Source organism: Bipolaris victoriae, assembly GCF_000527765.1.
Source record: "Bipolaris victoriae FI3 unplaced genomic scaffold scaffold_49, whole genome shotgun sequence".
In the NCBI taxonomy this organism is placed as follows: domain Eukaryota; kingdom Fungi; phylum Ascomycota; class Dothideomycetes; order Pleosporales; family Pleosporaceae; genus Bipolaris; species Bipolaris victoriae.
Genome location: NW_014575343.1, coordinates 131,756 through 156,151, shown reverse-complemented (window position 1 = coordinate 156,151; position 24,396 = coordinate 131,756). Strand labels below are relative to the sequence as shown.

Genomic DNA, 24,396 nt, shown 5'->3' with positions numbered 1-24,396 from the left:
GGTGCAGACAGCACAGTGACATGTCACGTCTCGTCATCTCCACCTAATAGGCGTCGAGATGGTCTGCAAACTGAATGACGGGGATTCCGCAGTTCCAGTGTGTCCTAGGGATTATTTAAGGTGCTTCTTCGCACTCAAGGCAATTGGGGGACAGAGCCGTGAGCTCGATATGGGCTTGCTCCAGACGGGGAGAGTGCGTTACAGGCCATGGCAACGACTCGTTTGTTCTATGGGCTTTGCACACTGCTTCGTCTTGGCCAGGATGCGTTGCAAGGGCTGTTCAGGGCGGATTGGCGCTCTCGAACAGCACCCCGTGCGAATGCGTATCTGAGAGAAGTGTTGTCGCTAGGCTGTTGATGGGATGGTAGGGTGTCCGGGCTTGTCGCAGTGGATGGGTGGAATGCATCTTTGTAAGGCTTGATGGCGTACAATCACTCTCAATGCTTACAGCAAGTGATTGTTTGGGTTCGAATAATTGGATTGCAGCAGGTTCCATTCGTTGTCACTGCTCGACAGGACAAATGGGGCGAGAAGTCTCGCCGGGGGAAGAGCATACTAAGCTCAACATACTATGATGACTTACCTGGCGTGGTAACAGACGGAAGTGCAGCAGCGTGTCGAGTGAAGGAAGAGTCGGATGGTGTTGCGCACGCGCGAGGCGGGGGTTGCTGCAAGCTATGTAGTGTCGCCACGGCTTTCCTCTTCCTGCCCGGCACATGTTGCACTAGGCCCAGTATGGACATCAGGACCCTACATCCACGACTGGCATCTTCCCCACCAATGTCGTCAGGTCCGCATGCGGGGCGACGGATGGATTGGATCCAGCACTTACCGCTCGAATCATCACGCGAGATGTTTTTCCAATTGAAGTTCTGGATCACGCTTAGTCTCGGCTTCTGTGATGGGGAAGCATTGCAGCTTGGTCCGTTATCGCCAGCATGAGTAGTCTTAAGAGAGCAGTGCCTCCTGCGGCTCTTAGAAGCCAGTCAATCATCCATTTTCCTCTGTTCTTTTCGCAATGGCGACTTCTCAGCGTGTTGTCATTATCGGCGCCGGAATCGTCGGCACCAATCTGGCCGATGAGCTGGTTTCAAGAGGATGGAAGGACATCACCGTTGTTGAGCAGGGTCCTTTGAGTATGCCGGGTGGTTCTACATCACATGCCCCCGGCCTGGTCTTCCAAACAAACCCTTCGAAAACAATGACGTTGCTCGCAAAATACACTGTCGAAAAGCTATCAGCCCTGGAGAAGGATGGACAGAACTGCTTCAACCAATTGGGTGGCTTGGAAGTTGCGACTACACCGGAGCGTTTGGAAGAGCTCAAGCGCAAGCATGGATATGCACAGTCTTGGGGCATAGAGGCCCGCTTGATCACTCCTGAAGAGTGCCTTGAGAAGTACCCTCTCCTGAACAAGGACATCGTCCTTGGAGGTCTACACATCCCAAGCGACGGCCTCGCATTGGCAGCTCGCGCAACACAAATTCTCATCGAGAACACACGCAACGCCGGCGTAAAGTATCTCGAACATACTCTCGTTACTGGTATTGAGCAAGCAAACGGCCAAGTAACCGGCGTCACAACAAACAACGGTTCAATCCCAGCGGACATAGTCGTTTCATGCGCAGGATTTTGGGGCGTAGAGATTGGCGCTATGATCGGTCTCAAGGTTCCGCTCCTTCCGCTCGGTCACCAGTACGCAAAGACGACACCCGTTCCCGGTCTCCAAAACCGTGAAGTTAACGGAAAGATTAATGCTATGAACGCCGAATACCCGATCCTGCGACACCAAGATCAGGACTTATACTATCGAGAGCATGGAGAGCAATTTGGCATTGGTTACTACGGCCATCGCCCAATGCCTGTCAAAGCTTCTGAGTTGGGTGTCACTCCCAAGCATGTCGATGAGAAGAGTATGCCATCTCGATTAGACTTCACACCCGAAGACTTTGAGCCAGCTTGGCAAGCCACCAAAGAACTACTTCCCGCTCTGCGCCAGACTGAGATTGTAGACGGTTTTAACGGAATCTTCTCTTTCACACCTGACGGCGGATCCGTGGTTGGACAAGCTCCTAACCTCGACAATTTCTGGGTAGCTGAGGCGGTTTGGGTCACCCACTCAGCCGGTGTGGCTCGGGCTGTTGCAGAGACGTTGACAGAGGGCCGATCGACTGTCGACATCTCCGAGTGTGAGCTAACACGATTTGAAGAAGTCCAACTGAGCCCAGAGTACGTCAGCGAAACTTCGCAGCAGAACTTTGTTGAGATCTACGACATCATCCACCCTCTCGCACCTAAGGAAAGCCCCCGAAACCTCCGAGTTAGCCCTTTCTACGCCCGACAGAAGGAACAGGGCGCGTTCTTCCTCGAAGTTGGAGGATGGGAACGTCCACACTGGTATGAGGCGAACGCTGGATTGGTACAAACTTTGCCAGACGAGTGGAAACCAGTCGACCGTGACGCCTGGTCATCCAAGTTCTATTCGCCCATTGCTGCCGCTGAAGCGTGGAAGACACGAAATGCTGTAGCATTATACGACATGACAACCTTTCACCGTTTCGAGGTATCTGGACCTGGTGCAGTTCACCTGCTTCAGAGACTTACAACTAGCGACGTCTCTGCAAAGCCTGGAAGTATCGTTCATACCTTGCTCGTCAACGCTCATGGCGGTGTCTTGAGCGACCTTTTCGTATCCAGGATCGAAGAAGATCTGTTCCAGGTGGGCGCCAACACTGCAACCGACCTTGCATACCTCATCCGCGAGGGCCGCCATCAGGAAAAGCACACACCCGGTAAATGGATTCAAGTGCGAGACATTACAGGCAGCACTTGTTGTCTTGGTCTTTGGGGCCCTAGGGCTCGGGATGTCATCCAAACAGTCAGCTCAGATGACTTCAGCAACAAGGGACTACCTTACATGGGTGTCAAGAAGACCAGCATAGCAGGCATTCCTGTCACTATGTTCAGGAAGTCTTTTGTAGGAGAGTATGGATGGGAGATCCAGACTACGCCTGACTTTGGTCTGCGACTTTGGGATCTGTTATGGCAGGCAGGGAGACCTCATGGACTCATCGCTGCTGGCCGCGCAGCGTTCAATGGTCTACGAATCGAAAAGGGCATCCGAGCGTCAGGATCCGATATGAATTCTGAGCACAACCCTTGGGAAGCTGGAGTAACATATGCGATCCAACTGGATAAGAAGGCAGAATACGTTGGTAAATCTGCTTTGGAGAAGCTTTCGAAGAAGGTTGCTCCTCGCCGGCTCAGGTGTCTCACCGTCGATGACGGTCGATCAATGGTGCTGGGCAAAGAGCCAGTCTTTGTCAAGGGCCAAAGAGCTGGCTATGTCACTAGTGCAGCTTTCGGTTACACTGTCAGGAAGCCTGTGGCATATGCATGGCTTCCAAGCAACATTAGTGAAGGGGCGTCAGTGGAGATCGAATACTTTGGCAAGAAGATCAAGGCCACAGTGACTCGCGACCCTCTGCACGATCCACAAGAGCGCCGTCTGCGTGGTGAAGGATCAACTGCTCAGCCAGAGCTACAGAAGAGGCTGAAGTCGCTCCTATGATGGAATGTTGTAATGCGGAATGATTTTTACGAATGTATGAGCATGGTTATGGCGTACAATTAGGTTTCTTTTTGAGGCGTAGTAATAGTGTAAATAATGCATGAATGCATGTATCGACTGAAGACCCTTTCGCACCGCGGTGACGTGAGCCAAAGAAACCATATGTATTTTCCGATTGCTGTGATTGGAGGACTTGATGAGAACCACGAATATGTGTAGTGAGTCTTGGAAACAATATGTAACTTCTAGATATGGACTTCTTTTCACGTGACGTTCTTATCGATAGAGAGTAAACACGTCATTACACTTCCAATTGCATGGCTCCTACATTCCACCAATCTCCCTTACTATCGTCCTTATGAGCTTTCTCACCGCTTCAATCAAGCGTAGTTCTTTATCATCAATTGTTCGACCCATTGCGAAAGTAAATAGACTCATCAGTTTCCATTGGTTGATGTGAAGGCTAACGCCAAGTAGCGTTCATCCGTACCCGCCCGCGCCATGCATATTCAATCGATTCCCATGTGTAAGAGCACCTTGATGGAAAGCTTCATCAGTCACTTTGCTGACATATCTTTTAGGGGAGGGCACGGGCAACAACTATGCCTATCTAGTGTCCGATGATAAGACCAAGGAGGCTGTGATCATCGATCCGGCAAACCCCTCAGAGTATGCTTAACAGGAACAATCGGGATCGTTGACCTTTCTAATTATAACACAGGGTACTACCTGTTTTGAAAGAGCAAACCACTACTGGAGGTCTCAAATTGACAAAGATTATCAACACCCACCAGTAAGTCTTCCTTTTTGTTGGACTGAACCGTACTGATCTTTTTCAAAAGTCACCATGACCATGCCGGAGGCAACACTGAAATCGTGAGATTCAATGAACGCAATCTATTCTGGATTGATAACTCTAACTCGCATCTCAGCTCAAAGCTTTCAACCTTCCAATAATTGGCGGACATGACTGCGAAAAAGTCTCAACTACGCCTGCCCACAATGACACCTTCAACATCGGCTCCATCAATGTGAAGGCACTCCACACGCCATGCCATACCCAAGACAGTATTTGCTTCTTCTTCGAAGACGGCAACGACCGTGCCGTCTTCACAGGAGACACATTGTTCATCGGCGGATGCGGCCGCTTCTTCGAAGGAAACCCCGAGCAAATGCACAAAGCCTTGAACGAAACACTTGCCGCCCTCCCAGACGACACCAAGGTCTTCCCTGGACACGAGTACACAAAGGGTAATGTAAAATTCGCCAAGACCGTGCTTAACAACGATGCGATCAAGAAGCTCGACACCTTTTCGCAAGAGAACAAGCAGACGCAGGGCAAATTCACGATTGGCGATGAGAAACAACACAATGTTTTCATGCGTGTTACGGATCCGGAGCTTCAGAAGGTTACTGGTAAGACGGCGCCGATTGATGTCATGGGGGCGCTGCGGGCGATGAAGGATAAGTCGTAGTGACCTAGCAGGGACGAGCAGACAATATGTTTGTTTAAGTCTTCAGTATATATGCACACTACGAAGCAAATAAATTTCAGAAGAGAGATGCAGATGTGTAAGAGTGCGAGGGTGATGGTTGTGTTTGACTGATCTATGATATGCATTTCCTACTCCCAGTATCACCCAGAGGACTTGCATGCAAATACGAGTTGAAATGCTAAAGGCGTAAACACATTTCACGCGGAATCGAGCAGCAAGCCATAATTTGAAATTGCAGTCAAGAAGGACCCCCATCTATCTACCGTCTTAATTCAGCTTGACAGAAAAAAGCCAGCTTCTCTATAACACTAGAAGAAACTCCACATTTGGCTTATTTCCCGAGACGAAAGAAAAAGATATATATCCAAGCAAGCCCTTTCTTTCTAACCAAGACCCTTCTACCACCCAGTAGCCTGACGTATGCCCTTCTTCGAAGGCGTAATTTCCTGCTCTTCAGTTCCTGAAACACCGGGTGTTAGTACTTGGCTTCTCGAAAAATTGTACTCTCGAATAACAAAAAAGAAGTAACGCTGGGCGGGAGTTTATATGTTCGTACTCAGGCGGTGGACGACGGGGACCGAGCTGGGCGGCAAGCTCCCGTATTCGGTGATAACCATGTTGATGTACTGTGCGGGAGTAACGTCGTAGAGAACCTGGAGGTGATGCAGGTTTTTTGCTTCTTCGATCCATTTCAGGACGTCGGTCGTGTCAGCGGGCGCGTCTTCGGCGCCCGTTTTGTCGTCACTTTTGGAGGTGGGAAGACGAGATTTGAGGGGGAGGAGAGCGCGACGCTCGGCTTCGGAGAGCATTTCTTCGGCGGGGGCGACTTCGTTTCCTACAATGGAGTCGAGTGCGACTTTCTCTGTGAATTTGACAGATTGGCAGAGGACGATGACGGGGATGGAGTGCGAGTAGGCGAGCATGGAAATTAGGGCGGTACCAACGCGCGAGTAGAGACGACCGTTGGACATCATGGCATGGGCTCCCAGAAAGACCTTGGTGGCGTCCTTTACGGCGTGTGAGGCTCCAGTGACGAGGTAGTAACGAACAGTGATGCCACGGTTTGCGAGCTTCCGTGCCAATTGCTTGCCTTCGAAGAGTGGCTTCGAATCGACCACAATGACCGTGAACGGGATGCCAGACTCGTGAGCATGTATTATGGTCTGCTCAACAATAGAAGATGCTGCATAAACCAGAATTACGTCGCCTGCTTGGATTTTGGTGGCTGCCAGGTCGCGGATGAGTCTGTCCGCAGCTGTGACACGTTCACGAATGAAGATGTCAATCTCCTCAATAAGATCGCGCTTAGCCTCATTCTCAGGGGTCGATGGATCTATTTTGATGATGACTATGAATGAATCAGCACACTGGGTCCGGACACTCTAGCAGAACACTAGTATGGCAATAGCACTTGGTGTTTCCTATGCTTTTCTGAGTAGAATACAAAGCGTGGACTTACCGTCCTTCAGCCACCTGATGGCGTTTCCCATACTAATGCTGAGAGGTCTACAGCTCTTCAAGAACTCAATCTGGGGACCGAGATGATGGCTGGTAAGATGGCGAGCCAAGCTGTTACCTGGAGGCGTCTGGTAGGCTTCAATGACCGTCTTGAACACTAGAAGCATGGCTACCATGCGCGCTGTACTACCACAGATGGTGTAGCTGCTGTATTGAAGGCCAAGTGCAAGGACCGCCGGATGTACATCTTTTGATGCTCCGACAAGGGACTGCTGCTTGGGTTGGCTGTATAAGTGGCCAAAAAACAAGCCTGTTTGCTTTGAACTCAAGTCTTTCTTCGATTTCTTCTCTGGTTCTTTTGAATTTGGCACATTTTGCTGCGATGGTCGTCGCCGTACTGGGAGAGGCTTTGACTTGTCGTCTTTTGATGTTTGCTTCGAGTCTTTCTGCTGCTTTTGACCATCTTTCGGGGGCCCTTGCTGTTGGTTGGGTGCACCTCCTGCAGCCTTGGCCTGCGCTCTTTTGGCCTGCTTTTCGGCCTGTTTCTGCTTTTTCAATTCTGCTGGCGAGAGTTTCTTAGGACCGTCTGTAGCATCACCATTTACAGCCGCTGGTGCACCCTCGGCAGGTGCTGGTGCAGCTGCAGGGACGGTTGAGTCTGGCGCTGGCACCGGCGCGGGCACAGTAGCTGGTTCTTCAGCCATGACGTTGGGCCTCTTGTGTCGTTGCTGCTCTTCGGGTCTGGATGGTGGCCAGTCAGGTGAAAGCCAGCCTTGTGTGGTGGGGGTATGTCTGCGCTCCTGCTCTTGAACTTGGCTCTCCGAGGGTTATCAGGCTTTGTGGATAGCTCTGTGGCCCGAAATAGCAAGGTGGAGCCGTAGAATGCGTGGAGTGGTAAGCCTCGCTGGGCAGGCGGAAATTTGATAGAGTCGTGAATTGAGTCAGAAGTTTGGTGACCGGTTCGGGACTAGTGCCCGAACGGAAATGTCCCGCATTCAGCCCCGCAGGTGTTTGTTGCGTCATTGGCCATTCGACCACAAACAAGACCAAGTTTAGGCATCCCCTACACTGATACTACCCTTCCTATCTCCTGTCTATCAGCCCTATACACATAAGAAGCATATCCCCAGACTGCAAGAGTACGTCTTTGCAACAGGCCTCAAAAAGGCCCCGCCATCACCGCCATGGCCGAACGAGTCACATCCATCACGGATCTCCCGCTCGATATCCTCGTACTCGTGTTCCCATACCTAGACGCAAAGAGCTTTCTCAGTCTATGCAGCACATGCAAATCGTTCCAGCAGCCCTCGATACGACTCGACCCCGCCTACTGGAGCTACATCACCCGCACCACTTTCCGCGTACCTAATCAGCCAGTCGTCCAGCATGACGGTGTCCGGTGGCAGAAGATGTACCGCCGGCTGCTCACTCAGAGCCGTGTCTTCACGTGGGGTCAGAATGGACATAACCGTTTGGGGCACGCTTCTCATCCCGAGCCCACTTTCTTTCCTCACCTGTCCCACATAAGGACAAATCTGATGCGACCAGGCCGCCATGCCAGATACAACTCCAAGGAAGCACATCCGACAGAAATGGATAACACGCGGAATCTGGGCGTCATTGCAGACATGCAGTGCGGGTACGTTTTGTGGCGCTCGTGTTGTCTTGGCTGTGCAAAGTGCTGACACATGCGTTCAGAGGCTGGTCAACAACCCTTCTCACCTCCAAGGGCTCTTTGCATACTGCAGGAGTCCTTGATGGCCAAAGAATCACCTACGGCACCGGCCCCCTCCAAGCCCTCCGTTTTCCAGAAGGTTACCCAACCAATGCTACCCAGGCTCAATACGAAGAGCCGACAGTCGCCATTCGCCAATTCTCCTCAGGTCGAGCACACATACTTGCGCTTTCAGACAGTGGAAGGCTATGGTCATGGTTTGACACAAGAGAGCCCGCTCTGCAAGTCAAGTTTGCGACCCTGCAGATCAACGAGCTCTCCTTGCGTGGGACGTCGAGCACCGAATCTACTTTCGGACAGATTAAACAAGTCGTAGCAGGTTGGAGCCGAAGTTCGGCCCTGGTGAATGGTGTTGGCATAGTCGTATGGGATCCAGTTGAAAGAGATCATGGTGATGGAGGCACAGACACTATGCTCGTTATGGAATATGCAGAAGTCCCGAAGACTGGCTATCAGCGTCTCAAAGGTGCCCGTGAGAGCGATGAGCAGAGAGAATTAAGCGAAGAGGTGGGAGCAGTGATGAATTACATCATGTTGGAGCACTTTGTCGTGTTTACCACGGACGTAGGCAAGGTATTCTGCGGAAGATTTGGAGAAAAGAACGCGATAGACAGTGTCGTTGAGCTACATCAACTACGTCATGAGAAAGGCGCTCCTGTTGATGTTCAGGGCTCTTTCCGCAGCTTCGCTATTTTCAAGGACGGTGAGGTAATAATCAGCGATCAGAACTACCTCGAATCATGCATACATCATCTACACGAGAATCCAGAGCAGAAAGACCTACCGGGGTTGAAAAAGATACCTGCTCTGCAGCACAACGATGTTATCTCGGTCGCCTTTGGCGATTATCACTACCTTGCGCTCCACGCAAATGGCAAGATTACATCGTATGGTATGGAGAATACAGGCTGTGGAGCGCTAGGCCTGGGCTCCAACGATGACAGTGCAGTCGGAAAGGCTCGCGGTATTGCGTACGACAGGTTCAATGCCAATGGGCGCTTGCTGCCGCATGCCTACACATCCGGTCGCCAGGTCTGGTTCGATGCAAGGAAGAATGAATGGCTTGCACAAACTGTGCATGATGCTGCACACGCTCAAGAAAGCGAAGAACGCAGACAAATGTGGACTGATGATGCCAACGTACAGGGTGAAGTCAGTGAGTGGTTTGAACAAGAAGCCAAAGCTTGGGATCAAGATGGCGGCGAAGATGGCCTCGGTGCGCACTTCGTTCTGCGGGTCAGTGCTGCAGGCTGGCATTCCGGTGCTCTAGTCCTAGTCAATGAGGAGTTGGCCCAAAAAGAGCCTACCTATAACCGCGAGGCGAGACCATTCCCAAGACTCAGGCTTTCTGATGGCAGGGAGATGCCAGGAGAAAAAGACTTTGATGAATGGAGGGAGGGCCAACCGGTCTTTCAGCTCGATACTCAGTTTTGAGCGTTTTGCAGGAGGTCTGCCGATGTATCAAAGACGGCTGTTGTGCGGGCATACTCTCCTACATCTAGAAATGGTTATGTGATAATCTTGATTGATCTCTTGAGGGCCCCCCATTCATGCGCTACGGCCAATAACATTGAGCCTGGTATCATATGTTTTCTCAGAATTGTTGCGGGCAGTTTCTAAGAACGATGTATACTCTAAATTCGTGAACCCATAGATACCACACACTAAGAAACTAAGAGGTTATGCATACTTCAATGTCCCAGTTTCCTCTCCCGTGGATGAAGAGGCACCAAAGACCAAATTTACGAGCTAGACGCACACACACATGGAAGAGATAGCAGTAAAAAGGGCACAGCACGTTCGCTAAGCAAAGAGAAATGAGGCTGCAATACGAGACGTGGGCGGGGCATTCTTGCTCAGCCACTCTGCATGTTATAGCCGACTGAATCTCACGAGATCCTTAGGCAACGTCGCGCCATGTTCACTGCTACACCTGCCCTTCGACAAAGTATATTACTGCATCTTCCGACATGGTTTCCACGACTTCCAGAGAATTATGCTCAATATGCAAGGGCATACTAGATATAATACGGGTAACTGGATGGTACAAAAACCTTGCATATCACGAATCACTATCATCTTTGAGAAGCTCCGCTAAAACCGCTTGTTGTATATGTGTGCTTGTGCTTAGTCGGCTATACAACAGGGATTCAGACTCTTCTGATCCTCCGGAAGCGTTATTCCCCATTGACTGCGACTCAGACACATCCTCAGCAAGCTGGCAACACTCATTCTATCTGACCTTGCGATCACAGACCGCGGCGAGCTTTAAACTGCGGTTTTACTTCGAAACTATTGAGAACCCTCCAGGTCAGTTGGCTAGATCTTCTGATTTTCGTATAAATCAAAGCTGATGTTTTCTCAAAGGCGGGTATGCCCATTATCGGCCTTCTGTATCTACAGACTCTCCAGAGACTTGGAGTCTGATTGAATATTGGGTGAGAGATTGTACCCAGAACCATCCCCGATGCAATACTTCTCCTCCGGAGCAATGGGCACCCACGAGATTGCTTGATGTCGGCACCTTTAAAAAAGACGTCGTTCGATTGGTAAATGGAAAAGATATTGATCAGTCTAAACAAAACTACGCCACACTCTCTCACTGCTGGGGTATAGCTGCACAATTACCTCGAACAACTAAAAGCAATATCAAAGAATTCAAGCAACTCATTCCCTATCAGCAATTTCCAAAGACATTTCGAGATGCAATCAAGATCGCCCGTAAGTTCCACTTGCGCTATCTTTGGATTGATTCCTTATGCATAGTTCAAGACGATGCCGAAGATTGGATGCGTGAAGCTGCTTCCATGAGCAATGTATACCGGTATTCCTTCATTAACATAGCTGCTACAGGCGCGAGCGATAGTTCTCAGGGATGCTTTTGGGAGAGAAATCCGCAGGAGGTAGTACCGACGGAAGTTGATATTTGTTGGTCGAATCACCGAGGAAAAAAATGCAGGTATCTCTTTGTACCAGCACCTAGCCTCTGGGCCAGAAAGCTCACGGAAGAGCCACTGAATAGACGCGCATGGGTACTACAAGAACGAATCCTTTCACCCCGCGTTTTACATTTTGGGCATGAGCAGGTTTTTTGGGAATGTCGAGAGTTAGCCGCATGCGAAACCTACCATGACAGACTACCTGCTGCTTTGTGTGGGGATCCACTCATCGGTATCAAGAGATTACAGCTTGGAGATGAGACCAAGGACGAACGCTGGCCCGCAAAGTATACCTCAGAAGCCCCAAAACATGAAACGATGATGAGAAGAATACAGAATAGCCTCATGACAATATTCCGACCTATCATTGTTCAAGAAGTTACTCTCCATGCCCAAATGAAGAGCTCATCGGAATTTCGAGATTGGGATGCAGTGGTGGAACTGTACTCAATGTCAAGTCTCAGCTTCCCCAAAGACAAGCTCATCGCACTGGCAGGTATTGCAAGTAGCATATCAATTTCCAGTTCAGGCGAACCTGGAGATGGATATCTTGCAGGTATGTGGCAATCGTCACTGCCGGTCTATCTTTTATGGAAACCTAGGGTAACCGAGACCCCTCAAGGAGGGTTCTCATATAAATGGCTAGGCTATCCGAAAAGGTACGAAGAATACATAGCTCCGACATGGTCCTGGGCCTCCATCCAAGGCAAAATATCGTTTGCGTGGTGCCAGCATAACTACGATCCGAACGACTACCTGGTAACACTTGAAGAAGCAAGCGTGTCTTGTGATAGTGTCTATCGCTTTGGTCGGGTCAATTCTGGATTTATAAGACTCGTTGGACCAGTCACGTCAACTCTCTGGATTACTGAGAATCCTTTCCCTTCCGCCAAACCCAAGGCCGCGAGGATCACGCATATCTTTCCACCTCACTTGAATCGCAGCGTTTCTGTTTCCGTCCCTCCAGACTCTGACACGGAGCAAGAGATCTTCTTTGATACAGCCATGGAAAATATACCAGAGCAGCTCACATTATTGCCAATTATAGGAACCACTAAGAGAACGGCACATGAGAATGAAGCGGTCATTGGTCTAGTGCTAGACTCGTCAGCTGGAGAAAACAGGTTTCAACGCATCGGTTTCTTCTACACTACAAGGACGCAAGTTAGGAGAATCCTCAGGAACATGCCGCGAAAGCCGATTGTGATAGTCTGAAAACAAGGGGCGTAACATTATATCGGGTTCTAGTTTGAATGTTCGAAAACGGCAATGCGCCCTCCAATAGTCTGGTTGTCCATGATCTGCCACCAGAAGATTATCCCAGTGCCAGCCCCCTACCGAGAGTCTAGCCGGCATCCTCGCCATTGACCTAATGCGTACATATCGAGGTGTTTGTGCGCGAGGCGAATCACGTGCTGATGTGGCGTCGGGATCGCCGTGGAGAAGCACGCTACGTCTGAGTTTCAGGTGGACTAATATCAACGACAAGATTGCCTAAGTGAACCGGGCTGTGTATTTGCCATGACCACGAATCACGGTGTTTTCCGATATAGTACATAGAGTTTCTGCTGTTGAGTTGACTGTGGACTAGCTGAAGGGAGATATTTCGCCTCATGACAATATCGCCGACACAAACTGCACTCTTCTGCGAGCAGGGTTCCAGAATGCATGCACACTTGTACAAAGGTGTGCATGTCATCTTTGTGGTGTGAGTGGCTGCTGTACTCGGATTGAGACATGGTTGTGACATTTTCAAGACTCCATGGTTCAACATGACAGAAATCCGGTGGGTGGCTTTCCAAAAGCAAGCAACAAGCACATGGAGATGTGTGTACGCCGCCAATCACTGAACAAATGAGAAATGCCAACGTGCAAATGTAGCTGACCATGTAGCACGTTCGGAATAGTCTAGCCGTGGATGCTAGCTAGCCTTTGCACAAGACCGCTCGAGGTCCATGCTGGCTAGGTACTAAAATCTGTAAGTATGCGATCAAGATGAGAATCGATATTACAGCGGGATACAAGGCATCGAAGATCGCGAGCGCTTTGACAAATTGTGGCAGCATCTGTACAGCGTGAGTACCAGCAGAGTTAACCAGATTGAGATAGACATTGACGCCCAAGAGACTAGAATCGGTGAGGGTAGAATTGCGGAAGCCATCAAAGCCGGAGGTCGCTAACAGTTACCATTCACATGGTAGAGGCAATCATTTGCTGCACGAAATCGCAGTAAACAGCCCCACCTGGAGCGGAAACGGCGGCTGTTTCGAGGAAGCGATTGGTGCAAGTATATAGATGGGCGTCAAGCTGCACTCTGATAACCAGTTTTACCTGTTGGTGGATTGGGGGTAGGGTAAGTATGTCGACATGGGTGCGGGTTGCCTTTCGGTTGGCGTCTGCGCACAAGCTGAAACCCACTCATCACGGGACATGTTGTCTTGGCCACTCCACACCCCCTTTGTGCCTCGATGATTACGCCACTGCACCAGTAAAATGGCCCACGACGGCTATGGTCGAATGCGTTCCGCGCCAGCTCGCCGTTGTTCCCTGGCGCAGAGATGCGATTCGGGTTACCCCTGCCAATCCGGCGGAATGCCGAGCGGCCAGCGCCACAACGAACGCCACCATTGCGCACTCGAGCTGAACAAGGAGCTGCCAAGCTGCAAATACGCTGGTTGACGTGCTGAGACCGCCCACCACCCTAAGCCGATTCCCTGGTAACATCTGTCATGTTGCGCCTGCCGCCGGCACGATACAGCTGAGATGGACCATGTCTGGTACCTTTTACTCGATTCGCCCTCTATCCGGGCTTTTCGCTTCATCCTAGCGTGTGGCACTTTTTGCCAGTGCCACCAGATCGCGGCGAGCTAGCATCTCGAAATCATCATGTTTCAGTGTCACCTGGGCTTGCTGATGTCGCCGTCAAAAGGTAAATAAGTAATTCACAATGGCATCGTTGTCGAGGGAAGCGAAATGCAGGAACAATAATACTCGTGGCTTTTTGGCTTCATCATATCAGCTTCTTCCTGTCCCGCCCCATATATCTCTTTTTATTGATAACGTCCAGGACCCCGGTGCAAGTTATACGGGAACAGACTAGAAGCTTTTGCCCACGAGTCTTGTAAAAACTCGATCTCGATACTATCGACCGGAGGCTTCGTGTCCCTAGTGCTTATGCTAACGAGTTGCCCCATCCCTTTTCTGAGGTGTGTCATATGAAAAGGCTGCCTTGCTGCTGTCCAGTCTACTGACCAAAGTAATCTAGAGCTATCCCGGCCTGCAGCATCTCTATATTTGTTAATTCGTCAGTTGCTTAGAAGTACTGTGCCAAGGCCTATATCCGTCGCACCGTCGTCATCACTGCTCCGATGCCTCCACTCCCTATATCTACTGGGGTTGGCTGCTTAGATGGTTGGCGCTCATCTTTTGAGTCACAGACTCTTTTTAGCACTATCTTGCTGGTTTCTTTGTTTGCAATAACCGTGCGATCAATCGCACGTATTCTGGGGAAAAGAAGAAAAAGCGTGTTGCGTTTTGATGAGAAGATGGAGGACTCGGGCATGGGCCAAGAGAATTTGGTTGTCAAAAAACGAAAAGATTCGTCTCAGGGTGGACAGATGGATGTGTCTGCGGGAAAGCAGGTGCATCCAGATGCGGACTCGAAAGAGAACATCGACCCGGAAGCACAAAGTCACGACACGACTCATCAGTCATCACTGGAACAAAACCAAAACGAATACCTTGAATCCCTCAAGCAGGAAACTCTGGAACCATCTCGTTCACCCATATACCCATGGATAGCACCGCCGCAAAGTCTTCCCGGACCATACGACGCACCGTACTTTCCAGTTCCCTTGCCAACAATCGCAGTCGCAGAAGTCATAAAAGAGGGCATGAAAACGGAAGCGCCTACAGATAAAAGGCCCGAAGAACTCGAGACTATCCTCTATTCACGCCGCATCCCCACAAATATCAGCCCAGAAAATGACACTATCCGCGAAGGCGTCGTCACTATCTCGACAAGAGGCTGGAGACGCAGCCAATGGACCATCAACGCAGGATGATGTCGTGTTGTTTTTCTTATTCTTCTTCTTTTATCCCCCAAAAATCCGCATATCGCCCTATTATCCGCGCGGCTGAAAAGGCAAAAAAAAACAAGAACAAAAAATGAGGCTTCCAAGGGCGTGTAATTGACAATACCATCTCAAGCGTTGATGCTTTGAGAGAAGATGGCGAGAGGAAAAGAGCAAAAATACGACGCACAACCTCATTCTCTGCCGACTATTCTACTCTGCCCTTCTTCCAGCATCTACCTCCAGCCTCAGCTCATCCTTCCCTCTACCTACTCACCCATACACACTCTCATCTCTCACTTCCTCTCCTCATCCCACCCGCCCAACCTCCCCCGGAAAAACCCGGGATTCTCATCTCCCTCCCCCCGAACCCCAGACAGCCGCACCCAAAGAAAAACAAGCAAGTAGCACATTGGCGCTTGTCCTTGCTTCGCTGTCCGCCCAGCTATCTCGAGCCGCGTGACCCCAAAACCCTTCGCAGCCAAAAAAAACCCACCCACTCAACGGCGTGAACCGCATACGAGGCACCACCCTGTCGATTTGCAGCGTGAGGCGTGCGTTAGCGCCGCGTGGTGGCGTGCGTGCTTGGTAGCTGAGTGCGAGGGAAAATAAGGTGACCGGGGAGAGGGGGGGGGGGTCTAAGGATGCCGGTGCGGGCTGCGGGTAGGGAATTATAGGATTTGTGGGGCGGGGATTGGTGTGTGTGGGTGTGGGTTGTACTTTGGGGGGAGGGAGAGAGTCAGAGGGTACATGGGGAAGGTACATGCAAGACTTTTTTGTTGTGAGGGTTGGGTCTGCGGTGTATGGATGGAAGCAGTAGGAGATTGTATGACGGAACTACGGACCATGGGTATATAATTTTCTTGCGTAGTTATTTTTTTAATGATTAGATAGAGAATATGGTCCCCTTTTGTTAGAATTATGATATCGTTCATTTCCATACAACTTTTTTTTCACATCTCCCATATCTCTCTCTTTCCTTCATGTCCTTTCACTATATCGCACATAACTTCGAAACTCTAAACCTTTTTTCCCCTTCCCTTTTCTAGATTCAGAAAGAAAAAGGGTAGTTAAGTAACTAAATAAATATTACGTGATCAAAATTTCCCCATGGGAAATTCCGAAAGTACGCTTTTTTTTCAGCTCTCGATTGGCATTCCGCGGAGAACATGACAAAGTTAGGCGGGGCTACTACTGCTGCTGCTATTGCTGCAACGCGGCTGAAAGCAACATTGGCACAAAACAAGTAACATTACTCTTGGCATTTCGCTTGTTCTTTCCTACTGAAATGGGTTCTAGATTGCAGGATATGTGGGGTTTTATGGAACCATTCAGCTGTGGGGAAGTCAAGTTAAGTATAGTTTATTAGCTGGAGAAAAGTTCCAAGGTATTTGTTTGTCTGTGTGTTAATTGTGATAAGGGCTTACTAGTTTCGTTCTTAGTAAATGATATTCTTGATATATCCCTATATGATTTTTGCTTTCCAAGAATAGATAGAAGAATATCGGTTTCAAGGTTTAAGAAATGATCAAAACAGCAAATTCACATGATATGTTTTCTTTGGGGGATAATTCGAGTCAGTTTACTTGGGTATCATTGCCCAAAACAATTGCAAAAGAGGAGAAAAAAAACGCCAATACTATCCGTCAACTCTCGTTACTTCCCGACAGCTTGAAATGTCTAATATTTATCCTTCCATGCATATTTCTCACTAGCAGTATACCAGCGGATCAAGCTACGTGCGCCAACCTCGTCACCCGTGCGAAATAACTGCGCGACGTCGACGTTGAGCGGGCTGTCTGGCTCTGCGCTGGTAAGCAGTTGGTGGATACTGGTCATAGTCGTAGAAATAGTGTATGCAGGGGTCCACGAGGTCTTGAGAAGGTCAAGGCAGATTTCTCCGGTTTTAAAGTCGACGTTGGGGTGGCAGATTGGAGTTATGAAGCGGACGGTGGGGGGTGCGAGGGGGTAGGTTGAGGGGATGGAGATGGAGAGGAGCCAGCAACCGTCTGTTTGGGTATGTGTTAGTAGCGTGAAGAGCATGTGGAAGAGGTGACTGCATGTACCTTCGTATGCGGTTCCTGGTACACCTTTCATGACGGCGCGCCATTGCATGACGTCGTCGTCGGTGGGCCCCAGGTCGTAGAGGACATCGTTCTTGTTGGATTGGTATGTTTGCAGCTCCGTCATCAGCCGCTTGATAGGCGAGGCGTTGCGCGAAGAGCCGGCCATGATGTGGGTTTCACTCTGCGATTGGCACGCAAACCGTACTGGTGGTACGAGGTGGACAGTTGTGCGGGGAGTTTGTACAGAGGGAGCGCCGGGGGTGAGATGGCGGTGAAAGGCGAGTGAGGAGGCTGGCTGGCCAACACGTCCCAGGCGCAATGGGCTGGCTGGCTGGCTGGGTTGGCCGCGGTGATGCTGGCTGGCACCTCGGTCGCATAGAGCTCATGTGCGCTCCGCGACCAAAGCTTATCTCCCCACCAAAACTTTTGGACATGGGCGCCACCAACCCATGACGACGCCGACACGCGCATACAATACACAAATACATCCAGCCATGGTTGTCCCAACAGTTACCCTCACCCACCTGAATCGTGCCGATGGCTCAGCGACATATACACAGAATGGGTACTCCATCATCGGCGCCGTCAATGGGCCAATCGAGGTGCAGCGGCGCGATGAGTTGCCAGAAGAAGCCGCCATTGAAGTCAACCTGAGGCCAGCCGCGGGCGTAGGAAGTGCGTATTGGTATCCGATAGTAGAATGTCAAAGATAGCTCGGTGCTGACCATGATTCTGTGAAAGGCCCAAGAGAGCGACACCTCGAAACCCTCGTGCACAACACGCTGCGCAGCATTATCCTGACGCAATCGATACCACGAACACTGGTTCAAATCACCCTGCAAGTGAGGAGCTTGCCAGAGGAAGATAGTACCGCAGGTGTCAATACGGTTCGTCTGCAGTCTACTGTTCGTCGCCACGGCCAAGATCGCTGACAACCATCCCAAGTCTCTTTCTCTCCTCCCCCACCTCCTCCATACCGCGCTTCTCGCCCTTCTCTCTGCCTCGATACCCCTATCTACAACTCTCACATCTGTACTCGTCGCGCAACCTGCCCCACCTTCTTCGGCGCTTCTATTCCCGACCGCCAACCAACTCTTGCGCGCGAAACCCATACACTCGGTCCATGTCTTCGCTTTTTCGGGCGAGAGAAAGATGTTGTTGAGTGAGAGCGAAGGATCCTTTAGTTATGAAGATTGGAACGAAGCCTGTCAAATGGCTGAGGAGGCGTGTTGCGGCGAGGACGACAGCGAAGACCAAGGCGGCATCAGATTGGACGTTGAGGGCGATGCAATGGAAATTGACGCGCAGGCTGAAGCAGAGAGCTTGGACAAGTGGCTGAGGAGCGTGGTGAAGAGAAAAGTGGAGCACGAGCAACGGTGGAGGAGCGCGACCTGAAGAGTGGATGTTGTTCAGACCAATGCAGACAGTGGGGAAGCCCTCTTCAAGCCCAAAAGCTTCATGTCACATCTGACAAGCCCACCTTCTTGATATCGGTATGCGCAGAGAAGGCTGCCTCCGGACTCCACTCGGAGAAACAAGGCCACTGCTTAAGTCGCGTGTCCTTGGTGCTGCAGCTATGTATTGCTCGGCCGTTAAACAAGAGACAACTCTTTTCGAGAACCAAAAATATTTCCACGTGCTAGATGAGTGGAATTTGAATACAACAGCAAAGTTGCCCAAGAGGTGGACTTTGCTTGACCTCTTGTGCATTTCTAAAAACCAAGAGCATCCAATTATTGTAGGCCAAGTACCAAAAGTAAAGTTTCCTCAATTGATAACCTATGTGCATGAGATGCGATATGATAGCTATGCAGTAATTGAATGGCTTTTTGCTGTCAAAATATAGAAGAAAAAACAGGAAAGAATGCCTGATGATGCGAAAACATGTCGTCGTGAGAAATGGTATATGCGCGATAAACGTATAATAATGGTTTGTGGCCCATGGTACCTTGAACAAGCCGTCGTTTGAAATGTCGTCGTTTTTTTCCCCTTAAATGTCGTTGAACTTCGTCCGATGATGATAATGGCCGTGGTGGAATCCCTTGTTTCCCCAGAGCTATGCATAAAAAAATCCAGAGAGAGAAAGGAAAGGCCCAATTCCAGAGGAGAGAGGAGGAAGAGAAAAAAAATCCAAGTCGTATCCTGTCAAACAACCTCATACTTCTTGTGCTCACCACTTGCATGTTCCGCTATTATGCGTGTCAGGGATGCCTGAGGGTCCCACTCAGGCACTTCCCACATGGTTTTGCCTTTGGATATCTCTACATCGTCCACCAGCCTGACGTCTTGGCTGCACGCTTTGGCTTCCCTCAACCAGTCCTTCCACGCTTCCGTGTCGGGACAAGCCGAACTCTTCAGTACCCAATCCGTCTCTTTGGTAACACAAATCGCCTTCCACAGAGCCCATGTATACGATGTACTTTCAGACGGATAGCCCTTCGCGTCCATGTCGGAGCCGGTAAGACACTCGGATATCACCTCGTAGCAAGAAGTATCCCAGTGCATCTTGCTGGGTAATGCAGCCACGATCCAGTACGATGCGTTGAGGAGCATATAAGAGCCTGCCCACGCAATTTGGACTTGGATTTGCGCATTGGCGAGACAGATGACGCCGCCCATGAGCATCATGGTGCCTATCAAGCTCAGTAGCCGGTATACGGGAGCGTGTGTGATGAGGTAGTGGATGCCTTCGGGTGCAAAGTAAAGTTCCCGAGCAACATCTTCCTCACATCGCACCACCAAGAAACTGCCCTTCAAATATCGTATCACAAGATCTCCGCGTGGTACCTTGCGGTTTTTGTCGGGGCGTTTGGTGAGTTTCAATCGCCATTTGTTGCTCAGTCCAATCAGACTAGAGAGGAACGATAGCACCAGCGTAGCTACTATAGACATGCCGTCGTCTTGCCATATCGACAAGGCTAGGAGCAAGACGGAGAGGACGAAACCAATAAGGAGGACGACGGTGAGCGGGCCGAAAGTCTTCGATTTGAGGTCCTTCTCGTTAACGCGTTTTATTTGGACGACGCGAACACAGAAATCAGGGAGATTGTTAGCATCGCTAGTAGGCTTCTGTAAGCATGCCGCCGTGATCGCTGTCGCGTGTGTTACAGAGTCTGGTAGACAGGCGGGGAGGTGCCTTGTCGGAACTTGCTAGTAGCGAAGTTTACCAGTAATGGTGCACTCACCAGACAATGTTGCCAATATGGTTAATGTGATCTCGGTGGTTGCCTGAGACAATGCCCGTCACATGGCCTGGAAACGATTCAAGATTACTTGGTCTCGTGGGTCTCATGAGAGCCTGAGGTGCTGGCAGCAGGCGCGGCAAGAAGATCCATCTGGAAAGTGTTGAGACTTGCGCGTTGGCCAGTACGGAACCCTCTCCCAAAATGGCCAGGAAGCCAACAATGTCGAGCTGCAATTCTTTGTAGGAGAGTTTCCCATCGTTGTCGGCCGGAAGCCAATACATGTCGGTAAGCACTGGGGGTCTCTAGAGGGCGGAACGGAACGAAGGCGTAAAAAGGCAGAGATGCGGCATGGGTTCGATTTGAAGGCGGCGTGGATTGAAGTGCGGCGTCAAGGCGAGCACAGTTAGTAGAAGTTGATATATATCAAACAAAAATTCGAGGCACAAAGGCATGCATGACGGTGACGACGCGTGGAGGCGTGGAACGAATGTTGTACGGGCTGCAGCTGGGGGGCCAAAAGCGCCTGTGTTACCGCTCGGGTTAGAAGGCTGTCGGTTCGCGCTGCATCGAAGGAAGCGAGTGTCGATGCATGTCCAAAGCCCCATGCGATTGGAGCCTGGTGAATGAGGGGTCTCGCAGATGGCCTGTGGCTTTTTTGCATAGCCTCAATTGTGCCAGTGACTCTAGCCTTCTCTCCAGGAACTGACTCGCTTGTCGTGATAAACGCCTTGAGCTTGTCGACTGCTGCGCCCCCTCCGATGGCAAAGTGTACTAGGCTGGGCTTGACGTGAAACGATCCGACAGCGACAGCTGCGCTCACGGCCTAATTGTATCAACAAGACGTTGGATGTGGTGTCGCATGTATCTGAGGCGTCAAGAGAAGAAGGAAACATTCGCAGAAAGTGTGCGCTGATGTATGTGGACGCTCCTTCCTTTTCCATAGCGTGTCTGTTGCGGTTGCCATCACGAGGCAGACACTATCAAACATGCCGTCATTCACGCCCCTCCTCATCCTCTTCTCTTCATCCCCAGGCAACAGGACAAGGCGTGATCGAGGCGCAGCCCATATAGCTACACCGGAACTCCACTCATCAAACTACTTTACTGATTCGTACGGCCACGTGCCTTAGGCCAAACATCGGGCCTACAACATTTGACACTGGTACTACTCCATCGACAACACCAGGCTAGGTTTCGCCGGTAGTTGAAGGCCTTACCCAAATAGAGCATCAATATACCAGCCAACAACTCGTCTTACACCGAGTTTTGCTCACAGCCTAGACCGGTGAAGCAAGAAATTCGCCTCGAGGGGTTTTTGAATGCAGGTGCAACCGGATGCGATCATCATTGCATTGCTCTCCCTGCGACTTTATGCGCACCGGCATGAACAGCCGACCATAATCATCTTGCCAAAACAATCACCGGTATGCCCACTGACGGCGACATCAAACCTTCGAGTGCGTCTCAACAAGCCCGCCCAGGCTTGCTGGCCAAGTGTGGTATTGTGATCCCCACATTGTGAGTCTTGGACTAAACCACGCATGTCGTGTGCACGTCTGTATTAACCAATGCACGCAGCTTTGTACGTGGCAGACACACGTCTCCAGAGGATCCAAACAGGCTGGTCATGACAGCTGACTCACCAAAGAAGAGAAAAAGAGCGACGAGTTCGCATCCAACACGAAAGGTGCCCTTTCATCCTGCAGATATGGAGGCCCCTGATCCGATTCCTGATAGCCAAATGCAACAACAGCAAGAGGCACAGGCCTTGGCCAAGTTTGACCAGGAACTAAAGGATGCAACAGCATCGGAGAGATACGGGCAACAGAGGAGCAACCTTCTTCAAGTAGAAGAAGATAACGCTTGGGATCGGGAAGCAAGGCCCAACAGTAATTCAACATCTGAGCGAGATAGGGTAGAGAGAAGAGCTGCCACCATCATACAGCAGATTCGCGAGTATGAACGCATCGTTACCTTTGGAAATCTGGCGTCAGAGTCGCTCCCGGATGTTGAAGATCAGGACATGGGTGGCCAGTTTCTTACTAACAAAGATCGGATAGATAAGGACAGCAAGTTGTTTGAGATATCCAAGATGGTGCCCAAGGGGGGCCTTCTGCATCTGCACTTCAATGCTGAATTACATCCTGAAATTCTTCTTGTACGAGCCCGAACAATGAAGAACATGTATATCCGCAGCATTCAGCGTATCCAAGATGAGCAGCAGTTGGCCACGACCGAGTTGGTCTTTAATGTCCTAGATCCAAACACTATCAATCCTAACGTTGACATATTTTCAATGGATTATCCTCTTGTCACAACGCCGGCCGATCTCAAAAAAGAAGAGTTTCAAAAGCAGATCTGGATGCCATGGGCGAAGTTCCAGGAGGAGTTTGAAAAGAAATTTCCTGGCCAGTACCTGCAGCAAGAACCAGGGACTTTCCGCGATGGGCAGCCACAACATTGTGGAGAATCGGCACCTCGTGCTCTACTAAGGCCAGCCGAGAACTGGCTAAGGTCGAAAATGGTACTTAGTCAAGAGGAGGCTTACCGTCCCGACCAGACTGTTAATGGGTATGTCTGTTGCTACTTGAGAAAACCATCTGCTGATACCCACACAGGGTCTGGGCGCGATTCAACCAAGCCACAAGGGCTTTTAAAGGGCTTCTAAACTACAAAAGTGTCTACGTATCCTATATAAGCGATGCCATTGACCGAATGATTGAGGAAGGGGTCATGTATGCTGAACTACGACCAATGCTTTTAGACAAGTTCATTCCTGGAGATAGTGGAAAGCCAGAGGATCGTGTTGATAATGCTGCTCAGATGAAGCTCATTATTGAGGGAGTAGAGGCAAAGAAGGCTGAGCTAAGGCAAAGAGGTGAGATTCACAAGTTCCCGTTCGGACTCAAGATCATATACTGCACGCCTCGATCAATACCACCTAAGATGATGGAGAACGAAATGAGGGACTGTATCAAGCTCAAGATTCAATTCCCCAAGCTCATCTGCGGTAAGTGCCAAGAACAAGTCTAAAGAGGTGCGTTTAGTTTCTAACACACATACAGGATTCGACCTCGTCGGCGCTGAAGACCGACCCAACCACATTGACTTTTACAGAACCCAACTCGTCGCCTTCCAGGAAACATGCAAAGCACTAAATCTGGAAATCCCCTTCATGTTTCATGCCGGTGAAACGCTCCTAGACACAGGCGGCTCCGACGATCCCAAAAAATCCAATCTCTACGACGCAGTCGCCCTCAACTCGCAGCGCATCGGCCATGGTTTCGCCCTCATGAAGCACCCGCACTTGCTCGAGAAATTCAGAAAGACAGAGTCTAGCCCCGGGATCTGCATCGAGCTGTGCCCTATTTCCAATGAACTCTTGCATCTCTGTAGAAACGTAAAGGAGCATCCGTATCCAGAGTTGCTGGCTGCGGGTATACCTTGCACTGTCAATTCTGATAATCCATCTCTATTTAGGTAGGACTTCCTCTCCAACTATTATATTCTCTTGACATCTCAGAATCGCTAACGGTTTAACATAGTAATTCCATGTCCCACGAATTCTATCAAATCATGGTCGGCGCGCCGAGCATGTCACTGTACAGCTGGAAGCAACTCGCACGGTGGAGCATCGACTACAGCTGTCTAAGTATCGAGGAAAAGAAGGAAGGCCATGGCTATCTCAACACGGCATGGGTGGAATTTTGCAAGGCTGTAGTGGAAAAGTACGATTTTTTGCTTGATGGCGATCGTATTGATGCGTTTAAGGCCGAAAAGGCGTATCCGGCGCGGAAGAGGAAGCATCCGGATGTCTTGAAGGCGCTTGCAGCGTGAAGGTGGGAAGGATATAGAAAATGTAATAGTGCAAGT

At 50.2% G+C, this 24,396-nt stretch overlaps 11 protein-coding genes across 11 annotated transcripts; 7 read left to right on the top strand and 4 right to left on the bottom strand.

Moving 5' to 3' along the window:
• Positions 1 to 1,018: 1,018 nt before the first annotated feature.
• COCVIDRAFT_16587 (hypothetical protein) lies at positions 1,019 to 3,571 on the top strand (the record flags this gene model as incomplete). The annotated part of the gene is made up of 1 exon (XM_014700435.1): positions 1,019 to 3,571. The coding sequence occupies one exon, from the start codon at positions 1,019 to 1,021 to the stop codon at positions 3,569 to 3,571; it is 2,553 nt and encodes an 850-aa protein (XP_014555921.1).
• A 358-nt stretch (positions 3,572 to 3,929) lies between these two features.
• On the top strand, positions 3,930 to 5,046 carry COCVIDRAFT_101000 (hypothetical protein; the record flags this gene model as incomplete). Its single annotated transcript, XM_014700487.1, has 6 exons — positions 3,930 to 3,995; positions 4,049 to 4,097; positions 4,153 to 4,240; positions 4,293 to 4,364; positions 4,414 to 4,447; positions 4,504 to 5,046. The coding sequence occupies 6 exons, from the start codon at positions 3,930 to 3,932 to the stop codon at positions 5,044 to 5,046; spliced, it is 852 nt and encodes a 283-aa protein (XP_014555973.1).
• A 419-nt stretch (positions 5,047 to 5,465) lies between these two features.
• COCVIDRAFT_27229 (hypothetical protein) lies at positions 5,466 to 7,229 on the bottom strand (the record flags this gene model as incomplete). Its single annotated transcript, XM_014700486.1, has 3 exons — positions 5,466 to 5,527; positions 5,624 to 6,415; positions 6,527 to 7,229. 3 exons carry the CDS (start codon positions 7,227 to 7,229, stop codon positions 5,466 to 5,468), a joined length of 1,557 nt encoding a protein of 518 aa, XP_014555972.1.
• Positions 7,230 to 7,709: 480 nt separating this feature from the next.
• Positions 7,710 to 9,694, top strand: COCVIDRAFT_38379 (hypothetical protein; the record flags this gene model as incomplete). The annotated part of the gene is made up of 2 exons (XM_014700485.1): positions 7,710 to 8,164; positions 8,224 to 9,694. 2 exons carry the CDS (start codon positions 7,710 to 7,712, stop codon positions 9,692 to 9,694), a joined length of 1,926 nt encoding a protein of 641 aa, XP_014555971.1.
• Positions 9,695 to 10,230: 536 nt separating this feature from the next.
• Positions 10,231 to 12,414, top strand: COCVIDRAFT_101007 (hypothetical protein; the record flags this gene model as incomplete). The annotated part of the gene is made up of 2 exons (XM_014700484.1): positions 10,231 to 10,570; positions 10,628 to 12,414. 2 exons carry the CDS (start codon positions 10,231 to 10,233, stop codon positions 12,412 to 12,414), a joined length of 2,127 nt encoding a protein of 708 aa, XP_014555970.1.
• Positions 12,415 to 13,124: 710 nt separating this feature from the next.
• Positions 13,125 to 13,379, bottom strand: COCVIDRAFT_101136 (hypothetical protein; the record flags this gene model as incomplete). The annotated part of the gene is made up of 1 exon (XM_014700483.1): positions 13,125 to 13,379. A coding segment is annotated over one exon (255 nt), but the record flags the coding sequence as incomplete, so codon positions are not given.
• A 1,188-nt stretch (positions 13,380 to 14,567) lies between these two features.
• COCVIDRAFT_101128 (hypothetical protein) lies at positions 14,568 to 15,263 on the top strand (the record flags this gene model as incomplete). The annotated part of the gene is made up of 1 exon (XM_014700482.1): positions 14,568 to 15,263. One exon carries the CDS (start codon positions 14,568 to 14,570, stop codon positions 15,261 to 15,263), a length of 696 nt encoding a protein of 231 aa, XP_014555968.1.
• Positions 15,264 to 16,952: 1,689 nt separating this feature from the next.
• COCVIDRAFT_27226 (hypothetical protein) lies at positions 16,953 to 17,504 on the bottom strand (the record flags this gene model as incomplete). The annotated part of the gene is made up of 2 exons (XM_014700481.1): positions 16,953 to 17,281; positions 17,339 to 17,504. 2 exons carry the CDS (start codon positions 17,502 to 17,504, stop codon positions 16,953 to 16,955), a joined length of 495 nt encoding a protein of 164 aa, XP_014555967.1.
• A 328-nt stretch (positions 17,505 to 17,832) lies between these two features.
• COCVIDRAFT_27225 (hypothetical protein) lies at positions 17,833 to 18,733 on the top strand (the record flags this gene model as incomplete). The annotated part of the gene is made up of 3 exons (XM_014700480.1): positions 17,833 to 18,013; positions 18,080 to 18,225; positions 18,284 to 18,733. 3 exons carry the CDS (start codon positions 17,833 to 17,835, stop codon positions 18,731 to 18,733), a joined length of 777 nt encoding a protein of 258 aa, XP_014555966.1.
• A 750-nt stretch (positions 18,734 to 19,483) lies between these two features.
• COCVIDRAFT_38374 (hypothetical protein) lies at positions 19,484 to 20,804 on the bottom strand (the record flags this gene model as incomplete). Its single annotated transcript, XM_014700479.1, has 2 exons — positions 19,484 to 20,396; positions 20,524 to 20,804. 2 exons carry the CDS (start codon positions 20,802 to 20,804, stop codon positions 19,484 to 19,486), a joined length of 1,194 nt encoding a protein of 397 aa, XP_014555965.1.
• Positions 20,805 to 21,949: 1,145 nt separating this feature from the next.
• On the top strand, positions 21,950 to 24,360 carry COCVIDRAFT_100922 (hypothetical protein; the record flags this gene model as incomplete). Its single annotated transcript, XM_014700478.1, has 5 exons — positions 21,950 to 22,041; positions 22,102 to 23,094; positions 23,142 to 23,533; positions 23,589 to 24,003; positions 24,069 to 24,360. The coding sequence occupies 5 exons, from the start codon at positions 21,950 to 21,952 to the stop codon at positions 24,358 to 24,360; spliced, it is 2,184 nt and encodes a 727-aa protein (XP_014555964.1).
• Positions 24,361 to 24,396: the final 36 nt, after the last annotated feature.